Consider the following 12543-nt stretch of genomic DNA (forward strand, 5'->3'; position numbering starts at 1 on the left):
ATGACCCTAGATGGTAGAGACTACTACACACCTAGGCTACATGGCATGTCCTATTGCTCCCAGGCTACAAACCTGTACAGCATGCTACTGTACCGAACGCTGCAGGCAATCGTAACACAATGGCCAGTATCTAAACATACTTAAACATAGGAAAGCTAATGCGTTGCACCACGACATTACAATCTCTCGAACGTTACTAGGCAATGAGTTTTCCAGCTCCATTATAACCTTATGGGATTATATATACTGCACCATTATATATGCAGTCTTTCGCTGACTGAAACATTGTTATGTGGCACATGACTGTGCCAAACCAGTTAGCATGTAGGAGAAAAAAATTATCAGATGAAAACACAAGGCCTGGTGCGGTGGCTCACTCCTGTAATCCCAGCACTTTGGGAGGCCAAGGCGGGCAGATGATCTGAGGTCAGGAGTTCGAGACAGGCCTAGCCAATGTGGTGAAACCTCATCTCTACTAAAAAAAAAAAAGTAGCCAGGCATGGTGGTGCACATCTAGTCCCAGCTACTCAGGAGGTTGAGGCAGGAGAATCGCTTGAACCCGGGAGGCAGAGGTTGCAGTGAGCCAAGATCGTGCCATTGCACTCCAGCCTGGGCAACAGAGTGAGACTTTATCTCAAAAACAAACAAACAAAAACACAAAAAAAACAAACAAAAAATGCTGTCACATTTCTATATTTACAAAGTATAGGAACCATGTCTATTAACCTTCAAATTGCTGGTAGCCCTTCAACTTTTAGCAGCTTACTAAATCTAAAAGAAACAGAAATAAGGGCAAAGTCTGAGCTGAAGTAGATAAAGGAGCGTCAGGTCTGTAACCCCTGTATTTGTCACACGCTATAATTATTTCAGCTACTTCATCAGGAAATAAATGCAACAGGGAATAAGTGAAGAAATTTTAGGATCTGTCCCCAGCACTCTGGGAAACTAAACAAAAAATAAGCTGCCCCAGCAGCAGCCGCCGTTTTCCTACCTTGGAGATGGCAGCATGCCCCAGAATGTCATCAGGCGAGGTTGGCTCCTCAATCCACAATGGCTTGAACTTGGCCAGCTTGGACATCCACTCCACCGCCTCAGGCACATCCCAGCGCTGGTTGGCATCCATCATCTGCAAAAAGAGACTCTTCACAGGGAGGTCTGCTCTGAGCCAACCTCGCGGCAGGGCTGTGGCTCCCAGGGAAGAAATGCTGTCACTCAGTGCCACCAACAGCCAAGTGAGACCCCTAACACCTCCGCTGAGGCCCCGCACACGGCCCTAACAAAAAAAGTCCGAGAGCAGCCACTGAGATGGGGACTCTGGCTCCAGGTACAGCCTTTAGGAGGAGCTGTGAATTGCTCGAGGAGCCACTGGGAGGTCCGGCAGTGCCCTGGGCTGGGCCATGAGAAATGCTCGCTGGCCCTGGGCTCTGGACCAATCTCCATTTAGATGCCACCCAAATACATGTGTCTTGCAGTGTTGGTTCTGTTTGTAGAAACCATTTTGTCACATTCTGAATCATGCACAATCAACATTAAGTTTTTTCAGCAGTCATTTATCGACTATTGCCCACTATGTGTCTGGCACAATAATAAACAGCCTAAACTCTTCCATAATGGCACACCTACTCCACGAGGCACTTTATGGATTTTGTTCCATTTAATATTTATAATAATGGGCTGGGCATGGTGGCTCATGCCTGTCATCTCAACACTTTGGGAGGCTGAAGCCCGTGGATTTCTTTTCTTTTCTTTCTGTTTTTTTTTTTTTTTTTTTTTTTTTTTTTTTTTTTTTTTTTTTTTGAGACAGAGTCTCGCTCTGTCACCCAGGCTGGAGTGCAGTGGCGTGATCTCGGCTCACTGCAACCTCTACCTCCCAGGTTCACGCCATTCTCCTGCCTCAGCCTCCTGAGTAGCTGGGACTACAGTTGCCCGCCATCACGCCCGGCTAATTTTTTTGTATTTTTAGTAGAGACGGGGTTTCACCATGTTAGCCAGGATGATCTTGATCTTCTGACCTCATGATCCACCTGTCTCGGCCTCCCAAAGTGCTGGGATTACAGGCGTGAGCCACCACGCCCGGCCAAGCCTGTGGGTGTCTTGAGCCTAGGAGTTCAAGACCAGCCTGGGCAACATAGCAAAACCCTGTCTCTACAAAAAATACAAAAATTAGCTGGGTGCGGTGGTTCTCACTTGTAGTCCCATCTACTCAGGGGGCTGAGATGGGAGGATCCCCTGAGCCAGGGGAGGTCAAGGCTGCAGTGACCTGTGATCATGCCGCTGTACTCTAGCCTGGGTGACTGAGTGAGACCCTATCTCAAAAAATAATAACCCCATGAGGCAGTTCATATTAACCCATCTTACAAATAAGAAAACTGTCATGCAGAGAAATTAAGTAACTTGCTTAACAACAGTAAGTCGAGTGAATGGTAAGTTCAAGTCCAGTCCTCCCCTCCTAGGCCCTGGCTCTCTGTGTACCACTATCCTTCTTGGAAGCCAGGTGCTGGCTGTGCCCAGCTTAAGGGACAGCCCCTCATCCCTAATCTTATCATGCTTGGAGAAACGGATATCTCCACAGAATGTGCTAAGTGGTAAGAGCTCCCTCCCAGGACACTATGAAAACCAGAGGACAGTATGCCTAGAATGAATTTTTTTTTTTTTTTTAAGAGACTAGATCTCACTCTGTTGCCCACGCTGGAGTGCAGTAGTATTATTGTAGCTCACTGCAGCCTCCAACTCCTGAGCTCAGTGATCCTCTTGCCTCATCTTTCAAAGTAGGAGGGATTACAGACATGCACCACCACACCCGGTTAATTTTTTTTCTTCTTTCTTTTAGAGATGGAGTCTCGCTATGTAGACCAGGCTGGTCTCAAACTCCTGGCCTCCAGTGATCCACCCACTTTAGCCTCCCAAAGTGTCAGGATTATAGGCATGAGCCACTGTGTTTGGCCCAGAACCAACTTTTTTTTCTTGTATTTTTTGGTACAGATGGGGTTTTTCCATGTTGCCCAGGCTGATCTCATACTCCTGAGCTCCGGCAATCTGCTCACCTAGGCATCCGAAAGTGCTAGGATTATAGGCATGAGCCACAGCATTTGGCCAGCCCAGAATCAATTTTTATCATAAGTTACTTGGATAAAGATGACCTCATTAAAAAAAAAAAAAAAAAACCAGCATTAATTCATGTATAAATAGTGATCCTGGGTCAAGAACTCAAAATTTCTATTTTAACTTATGCAAAAAAGTCTCTGAAGCCTCATAAAAACATCTTACTGTGACTTTCTTTTATGAAAATATTTTACACATAAGAACTGGTTTATAAAAATACAAATCAGAAATGACTGATCCTTACATTTATCTCAGTGAAGTTCCAACATTTCTTCAGTAATGGCCCTGGCACCCTCCTACCTGAGGAGCTGGGAGGGGAAATTAAATGACTGACACACCAGAGCACCAATGGGAAAACTGTTTCCTCAGGTGCATCTGTGTTAGCAAGAAAGGATCCTTAACCCCAAACTTACTTAACTAGTTCTGCAGAATTAAAAAATGTAAAACTCTTAGTCCCTTTGCTTTTTTTTTTTTTTGAGTTTGCCTACTGCAAGGCTATAAAACTGTACTTCCTCTGACAATTACGTTTTTAAATTCCCAGTGTTCTTTAATCTTGAAACGAGTTGCATTTAGCCCTGGACAAAGGCCGCTGCTTCTCAGTGGTGTGAGAGGATATTTACCAAAGTCTTCTCTGGTCCAATCATGTCTCGGATGATTTGGCATCTTCGCACGTCATCCTGGAGATCAGCACCCACCTTTACTTTAAACCTAGAAAATGTATTTGGTTTGCTAGTTTAGACCTGTACCTGGACTTGGCAAGAGCACCTGGAGTTTCTGCAGAAGTGACCGTCTTTCTGTTAACAATTCACAGACCATGTTTTCTAGTAACCTCTTGCTCTTTCCTCATCTTCAGATAAGTCACTTGAAATAAACCTGTGAACTTTATCTCTTCATTCAGTATCAGGGCAATGACTCTCAATTATCTATTGACCTGGAGTTAAGACGCTAGACAGAGAAGTCAGGTTTTTTTTTTTTTTTTTTTTTGAGACTGAGTCTCTCTCTGTTGCCCAGGCTGGAGTGCAGTGGCGCGATCTCCACTCACTGCAAGCTCCGCCTCCCGGGTTCACGCCATTCTCCTGCCTCAGCCTCCCGTGTAGCTGGGACTATAGGCACCTGCCACCACGTCCAGCTAATTTTGTATTTTAGTAGAGACGGGGTTTCACTGTGTTAGCCAGGATGGTCTCGATCTCCTGACCTCGTGATCCGCCCGTCTCGGCCTCCCAAAGTGCTGGGATTACAGGCTGGAACCACCGCGCTCAGCCGAAGTCAGGTCTTTAATACAATTAACTCAGTTTTTGCAGTGCCATGAAAAGGAATTAAGAACAAAAAAGCCACAGTGAGAACTGAAAAGGAGAGTGGGGCTGACAAGGGGTGCTGAGCTACGGTCTGATAGCCTGAATGGGAAGGGTCTGGTTTACAAAGGAGAACTCTGTCTTGAATTAACTCAGTCAGAGGAAGGCCACAGGGATGGTCTGTCCCCTGCAGTGCAGGGGCCTGAGGTTCCGGCAGGGAAAATGATGAGGTCACGTAACTAGGGAATAGCAAAGCGCAGCTGGATCCTGCATGCAGAGGTCTCCTCTACACCACATCCAGACACTTATAGGGAGCTCCTTAATCTGTGTGGATGTCCAGCTATTCTCTTGAGACATGGGCCTCTACGTCCACACCGTGTGACTCTGCTGTCAGAAGGGTGTGTTGCTGGCTTCAGTGTGGGCACTGGCAGGTGAAGGAGGGGACACCACCACGAAGAAGCCAGCATCTGCCCCCTTGAACACCAGCCTATCTGCCTTGTGCACCTCCTTGGCTGAGGTCCTCCTGCTGCTTTGCAAAGAGCCCCAGCTTGCAGAGTGCTGCACACTCTCAGGCACCTGCCGTTCTCTTCTGTACCGGCCAGGGGCTTCAACTACATGATCCGTGATGCTCCAGAGAGGGTGGCTGGCCTTAAGCTCTGGGTGCCAGGCTTCCTGTGCTGGGAAGAGGCCCTTTAAATCTCCCCACAGCCTTCTCTGCCTTACCAGATACGTTGCTGCAGCCTCCCCCGGGTATGTAGAGGGAGGGCAAGCAGCCAGCACTTACAGCAGCTGCTCTGAATCCTGCCCTGTGCTGGTCCTTCTGAGATATGGCAACTTTGAGGAGGACCAAAGCTCATATTATTTCTACTGATAGAGAGAAAATGAAGTTCAGAGAGGCTGAGCAATTTACTCATGACCACACAGCAAGTACTTGCAGGGGGTGAGGGGAAAAGGCAAGATGTGATTTCGGTTCCATCAGATGCCACCGCCTCTTTCCATGGCTTCATGTTGCCTCCTTCAAGCTCTCACTCCTCAACCCTTTATTTAGCTGAGGCATTAACAAGAATTCAGTGCCTCTCCAACTTAAGTGTGCACAGAAATCACTCAGGGCTCTTGTTCCAATGCAGATTCCCATGCAGCGGGTCTGGGGAGAGGCCCAGGTTGCATTTCTGACAAGCTCCCAGGTGATGCTGGAGCTCCTGCTCCACAGGATACACTGAGTAGCAGGAGGCTCAGGGACCAGAGTGGCTGCAAGTCAGATAGGAAGCCTGGTGACATGTCACAGGCAAAAAGTGCCACCATGAGCTGCGCTGAGGGATGCACAGTGACTGGGTCAAGAGATATAATGGTCCCTCTGCATCCTGCCCTGTGTCAGGATGCAGGGTCATCAACCATCGAGGCTCATCCAGAGAAGGTCTTAGGATGGCCAGAGGTCTTTACCTGCACAGGCAAGAGTCAGAAGGGAGAAGTGCAGATGAGTAGTGTGGAAAGGAGGTGGCCTAGAGGGAGAGGAGGGCTGTCACTCAAGTGGAAGAGGAACAGCCTGGCTCTTGGGAACTGGGACCTCTGGCTGGAAATTACATGGAAGCAAAGGGTTTCTGACATTAAAGACCCACCTGGTTGGGTGCGGTGGCTCACGCCTGTAATCCCAGCACTTTGGGAGGCTGAGGCAGGCGGATCACCTGAGGTCAGGGGTTCAGGACCAGCCTCATCAACATGGCAAAAGCCTGTCTCTATTACAAATACAAAATTTAGGCACGTGTGGTGGCGGGTGCCCGTAATCCCAGCTACTCAGGAGGCTGAGGCAGAAGAATGGCTTGAACCTGGGAGGTGGAGGTTGCAGTGAGCAGAGAATGCGCCACTCACTCCAGCCTGGGTGACGAGAGTGAAACTTCGTCTCAAAAGAGAAGAAAAGACCCGCCTAATACTTAGAGCCCTCAAAGAATGGAAAGTGCCTAACCACGTTAAGCTCACTACCTCTGGAGATGTTCATGCAGAAGCTGAATCAACGCTATTTACTGATGGTAAAGACTGGATTTCTATTCTAGGTTAGTGCCTGAAATCAACAATCCCCCAAGCCTCTTTCCACTCTGATGTCCTAGAATTCTCATGAGGACACACATCCTGCCTTTAGAGAAAGAGCCTGGCCTAAGGGGAAACTTCTCTTATGCATCCCTATGAGCCAGAGTGATCCTAGCCCGTGGGTGCCTTTTACTCCTCGGCTCCCCTCCACTGCCTGAGTCTCTCCTGCCACCAACTGGGCAAGTCAGGCCCATCACCACACTCACCTGGTCCAGCCATCCTTCAGCGCCTGGGCACAGAGCTGTGGGAAAGGAGCACAGACAGGGTCACACACTGGAGAGAGCCCCTTGGTCTGACCAGGACATCAGTCATTGCTGATCCATTTCACAAGCATTACAGTTATAGCATAGACCAGAGTAACACTCATGTGTTGTTGAAATTAACAGCAGAAACAGCTTGGCTGACAGAGATCACTTTTTACTTGTAGGGTGACTTTCTTTCCTCATCTCTACGGGAACCATTTTTTTAATGGTCACAACCTTCCTGGAAGGGGAATATAGCATTGATCTTTCTCTTTTTAAAGCTAGAATATTCTGTGGCATCCATAGAACGATGTAAGAGTAACGTGCAGAAGTCAGCCCCTCTCTCCTCACTCTCTAAAAGTGGGCACAGTGTAAGGAGAAGCAGTAATAAATCAACTATGTGCCAACTGCATGCCGTGTGCCAGCCAGGAGGCCTTGAGCATGACACAGCTTACAGCATGTATCTGAATCCTCAAAACCACCCCATGAAATCGGCATTATTTCTCCATCTTGCAGTGGGTCTGCCGCTGGTGCTGCCTGGGAATCACACCCTGGACTGTCACCTTCCAGAGCCCAAGGTGATTCACTAAGTCACAGAGTCCCAGGGTCCAAAAGGTGAATGACTTTGCATTTGCTTGTGTACTTTCAGAACGAGAAAAAAATAATTCTTTTGTTGTTGTTTTTTGAGACGGAGTCTCGCTCTGTCGCCCAGGTTGGAGTGCAGTGGTGTGATCTTGGCTCATTGTAACCACCGCCTCCCAGGTTCAAGTGATTCTCCTGCCTCAGCCTCCTGAGTAGCTGGGACTACAGATGTACGTTACCACACCCAGCTAATTTTTTGTATTTTTAGTAGAGACAGGGTTTCGCCATGTTGGCCAGGCTGGTTTCGAACTTCTGACCTCAGGTGATCCACCCACCTTAGCCTCCCAAAATGCTGGTATTACAGGCATGAGCCACCGCCCTCAGCCAAAATGATTCAGAAAGGTGAACAAGAAAATATTAAATTTCTCCCAGAGAGGCTGGAATCTAAAGCCCATGTGACATGAGAAGGAATATATATTTGGTCTCTGCCCCGTTGCTGCTCCCCTATTTCCTAGCACACAGCCCCTAAAACCCTTGGCATCTCCTGAGTGATAGGAGTGTCTTTTGTATGTGAATGAGACAGCCCTGCTGAGGTCCCCTATGTAGCTTCAGGATGGGGCTGGGGACAAGAAAGACCTGAAAGGCATGATTGTGGGTTGGAAACTTTAGCCTATTCCCAGATTTCTGGGGAGGGGAGGGGGCTAAAGGTTGAACTGATGGCCAATGGCCAAATACTGAATCACACTTAAATACTGAAGCCTCCATAAAACCCCCAAGGAACAAGGTTCAGAGAGCTTCCAGGTTGGTGAACACATGGAGGTGATGGGGGCGTGGCTCACCTGGAGGGGACATGGAAGCTCTGTACCCACTCCTCACACCTTGCCCTACGTGCCTCTTCAGTTTGGCTGTTCTTAAGTTGTATCCTTTATAATAAATGAGTAAACATAAGTAGTGTTTCCCTGAATTCCATGAGCCATTCCACCAAATGACTGAACTCAAAGCGGGGTTTGTGGGAACCTCTTATTGGAGGCAAAACCAGTCAGAAGCACAGGTGACAACGTGGACTTGTGATTGGCATCTGCCATGTGGCAGTCCTCCAAGACTAAGCCCTTAACCTGCGGGGTCTGAGGCTAGCTCCAGGGAGATGGTGTCAGAATTGAGTAAAATAGCAGGACACCCAGTTGGTGTCCACAAAGACGTGGAAAACTGGTTGGCGTGAGAAGGAAAACCATACCGGTCTGGTGTCGGAAGTGAGGTATTGAGAGTAGTGGTGTGAGCACAGAAGGAAAAACAGGTTGGTTTCTCCCCATTCAGCCTGTTTACAAAGCCAGGTTAAAATGCCCACCTGCTTCAACGTGTCATCTGAGTACCCCAGCCAGGCGCACGAGGTGGTGTAAGCAGGGTAGCCTTGTGCCAGCATTTGCTTCTCTGTGAAAACACAGCGCCGTCAACACTTTGCCCTTCCGAATTGGAAGTGCCTGTAGCTAAGCTGTTTCCCCTGGAGAGTCCAGCTGTTCTCCTGACCTGCCCTTCACACACACCCAGCCACAAATTACTGGGATGTCAAACCCAGGTGGTCACGATACCCTCACGGACTGCCCTGCTCCCCAACAGCCCTCCCTACAGTGTAATCCTAAAGCCAAACTTCCTTTCAGCAGTGGCTGAAGCAAATTCTGCAGTCAGAGGTCATACCCAGGAGGCTTCACCATGCAGACTTGAATGCTGATTTGAGGGCCTAGCTACTCCGCACGGGGCATTTGGGAGGACAATGTGTCCCCCAAAAGGACAGGGGCACTCAAAAGTGGACAATGTTAGCAAAACAATGAAGAAAATTTCTTACAACCCACCTCTTTCTTTTTTACCAACTTGACCTTTCTGCAGTATTTCTGGAAGAAATAAAAAGCATCATTCACTCTTTTAGGTAACAAAGCATGCCACTACTCTATGTGCACATTGTGTACCCGAGAAAGCTTCCAAACTTACCTAGAGCATCCTCCTCAGTCAGGACATCGGTGATGTACCTGAAATCTATGCAGGACACCAGCGTCCTGGGATCCTGGCAACGTGATAGGAGAGGAGGGGAAGAGGCCTGAATCAATTCTAAGGTGGGTTATATTTTGCTTTTAAAAATTATTTATTATTCTTTTTTTAGAGACAAGGTCTCACTCTGTTGCCCAGGCTGGAATGCAGTGATGCCATCCTAGCTCACTGCGGCCTCAGTCTCCTGGGCTTATGTGATCCTCCTGCCTCAGCCTCCTGGGACTGAGTAGCTGGGACTCCAGGTGTGTGCCACTATGCCTGGCTAATTTATTTTTATTTTTGTAGAGATGGGGTCTCACTATGTTGACCAGGTTGATCTTGAGCTCCTGGCTTCAAGCAATCCTCCCTCCTTGGCCTCCCAAAGTGCTGGGATGACAGGGGCGGGTTATGTTTCTAAGAAGTTGCTTATGGTGATACATGGGGCTCATTCTTTTCTGGCAGGGACCTTTAGGGCTTTGTTAAATTGTTTGACTCTGTCATTCCTAAGTGTAGAGTCCTTTAGTGGCTCCTCACTGCCCCGACAAAGCCCTCAGACACTGACGCTCTGATCCCTTGCCACCCGCCCCTACCCTGTTCTTTCCAGCTAACATGGCTTCCTGGAAGAAGGGCATGGCCCCAGGCAAACACTTGGCAGGAGCTCAGTGGGGAGATGAATGCCTGGCATCACTGTACATCTGCTTCACTCCGCAGGGCTGTCCACGGTGAGCTACGAGGCTGGGGATTCGTGCTGAGACTTCTCCCCACCCTGATGGAACAGTCAGTTGGAAAACAGCCAGCCAGTAGTTCCATTCCCACTAACATCTATAGTGAACAGTAATACTCTACCATAACTGTCGAAAATCCTAAAAGCTCTTTCAAACCTGAGATTCTACTTCCAAGAGTTCTGGGCCAGGTGTGGTGGCTCACATCTGTAATCCCAGCACTTTGGGAGGCTGAGACGGGTGGACCACCTGAGGTCAGGAGTTTGAGCCCAGCCTGACCAACATGGTGAAACCCCATCTTTACTAAAAATACAAACAATTAGCTGGGCATGGTGGCAGGTGCCTGTAATCCCAGCTACTCAGGAGGTTGAGGCAGGAGAATCGCTTGAACCCGGGAGGCAGAGGTTGCAGTGAGCTGAGATCACGCCACTGCACTCCAGCCTGGGTGACAAAAAGGAAACTCCGTCTCAAAACAAACAAACAAACAAACAACAAGAACAACAAAGAAAACAAAAGAGTACTGGCATTGAAAGGGAACAGGATCCAAAAATGGAGAGTCCACAGGTGGGACCTCAGACACATTTCTGGTGGCCTGCAAATCATTCCCTTTTGGTGGCTACCTCCTCCACCACTGTAAAAGGCCGGCCTTGAGTCTAGAAGGGGGCTCAAGAGCTCTGTGTCCTTCCCCTACGGATGGCCCCGAAGCTACTCTCCATGTTAGAGGCGATGTGACAGCCTCCCGTCTTCACTTTCCTCCAGAGGAGTAGTCTCCTGCCCAACACTCTTCAAGGCCATGGTGTTCTTTGCTTTTCCTTAATTTTTTTGCCAACTAATAACAAGGACCTTCATTTGTGGATCATGAGGTTTTTAACCACCACCCAGGTGTTGTACTGAGGCCACCGCAGCTCAGAGTGGGGGAGTCACATGCTCAAGGCCATGCAGCTGGTGAGCAGTGAAACCCGGACTCACAGCCAGCTGTGTACCGGTCTGAAGCTCATTCCCCTTTAATTTGCCCAGTTTTTTTCCTCCTCAGCATCCAGTTGCTCATCCCTGCTATGGAAAGGTCAAGGAGAAAGCAAACAGTCAAGTGCACAGCTTTAGAATTCAGCGTTGAGCTCCTTCCCTGCTGGAACTGTACAGTAGAGGCTACCATGGCCCCATCTTAATCTTGGTGTCAAAGTGACTGAATAGTATTTTTTCTTTTTTCTTTTTTTGAGACAGGGCCTTGCTCTGTCACCTGAGTGCTGTGGTGCAATTATAGCTCACTGCAGCCTGAAACTCATGGGCTCAAGCCATCCTTCAGCCTTCCAAAGTGCTGGGATTACAGGCTTGAGCCACCACGCCTGGCCTGGATAATATCTTCATAATATCATAACATCTTGCTTTTCAGAGTTTAAGAGTTGCTTTTCTCATTGATCTTTAATTTTGTGAGGTTCCTAGAGAAGTTAGGATGATCCTCTTGTCATAGTCAGACAACGGAGGCTCAGAGAACTGGCATCGTGTGTTACAGATGCACGGTGGGGGAGGCAAGACCCCCTCACTGCTTCCCTCCCTGCCACACTGCCTGCATGAGCACAGTTATCGGTTACATCAGATATCAGAAAAGGAATATCATGTTTTATTGGCTTTTTGCTTTATCATCACCAGAGTGATCAACAGATAGTCCTGAATATATTTACTGATCATCAAAAGGCATGTCATTCATGAAATCCATTTCATTTACAGAAACAATTGTAACATTAACGATTCTACTCACCATGTCCACAAGTAACTTCCAGACAGGCTTGAAGTAAAAAAGAAAGGATTTGTAAGACATATGTGTAAAGTCCCCATTTTTTTCCTGACAGTAAATGCATTGGCAGTAAATGCTGGCTCTCAGCCACCAGGTCCCTACACCCACCTCTACTGCTGCCTGCGCCTTCCGCCATCCCATCCCCTCGTTCTCCTCCTCCTGCAGTTCTCTACCTACTGCCAAAACCTCTCAGGGGAGAAAAAAACACCAAAGCAATTCTCTGTATTTCCTTTTGGGGGCTGCAGTGTGTCTGTCTCTCCTCTGTGCGTAGGGAAAGTCAGTGTGGTGCAGTTCCCAGGGGCCTCCTAAGCGTTTGTGAGAGGAGTTACCTTTCCCTCCTGCTTGGCCCACAAGTCCCACACCGCATTGAGGACAGCCGCTGTTGCCAGGTGCACCACGCCCTTCTCTGGACCAATCTGGTTAGGAAGCAAAGTATAACAGCGCTTCTTAGAAATGAAAAAGAGGGCTGGGTGTGATGGCTCACGCCTCTAATCCCAGGACTTCGGGACCAAGACCAGCCTGGCCAACCTGGTGAAACCCCGTCTCTACTGAAAATAGAAAAATGAGCCAGGTGTGGTGGTGTGTGCCTGTAGTCCCTACTCCAGAGGCTGAGGCGAGAGGATCACTTGAACCCAGAAGGTGGAGACTGCAGTGAGCCGAGATGGCACCACTGCACTCCAGCCTGGGCAACAGAGCAAAAGTCTGTCTCA

General features: G+C 48.4%; 1 protein-coding gene across 3 annotated transcripts in view; it reads right to left on the reverse strand.

The window, feature by feature from the left end:
• The window catches only part of ENOSF1 (enolase superfamily member 1), a 40210-nt gene that overhangs the window by 8218 nt on the left and 19449 nt on the right, over positions 1-12543 (reverse strand). For all 3 annotated transcript variants that reach the window (XR_001885885.1, XM_017873548.1, XM_017873549.1), the window contains 8 exons: positions 12163-12249; positions 11798-11824; positions 9284-9356; positions 9148-9186; positions 8646-8728; positions 6683-6717; positions 3723-3810; positions 992-1126 (listed from right to left, as the gene is read on the reverse strand). Coding sequence is in view for 2 of the 3 variants with exons in the window: in XM_017873548.1 (XP_017729037.1) it covers positions 992-1126; positions 3723-3810; positions 6683-6717; positions 8646-8728; positions 9148-9186; positions 9284-9356; positions 11798-11824; positions 12163-12249 (567 nt within the window). In the remaining variant the exon portion in view is untranslated. The remainder of the gene's footprint in view (positions 1-991; positions 1127-3722; positions 3811-6682; positions 6718-8645; positions 8729-9147; positions 9187-9283; positions 9357-11797; positions 11825-12162; positions 12250-12543) is intronic.

Source organism: Rhinopithecus bieti, unplaced genomic scaffold, assembly GCF_001698545.2.
Source record: "Rhinopithecus bieti isolate Rb0 unplaced genomic scaffold, ASM169854v2 scaffold_6946, whole genome shotgun sequence".
NCBI classification, from domain to species: domain Eukaryota; kingdom Metazoa; phylum Chordata; class Mammalia; order Primates; family Cercopithecidae; genus Rhinopithecus; species Rhinopithecus bieti.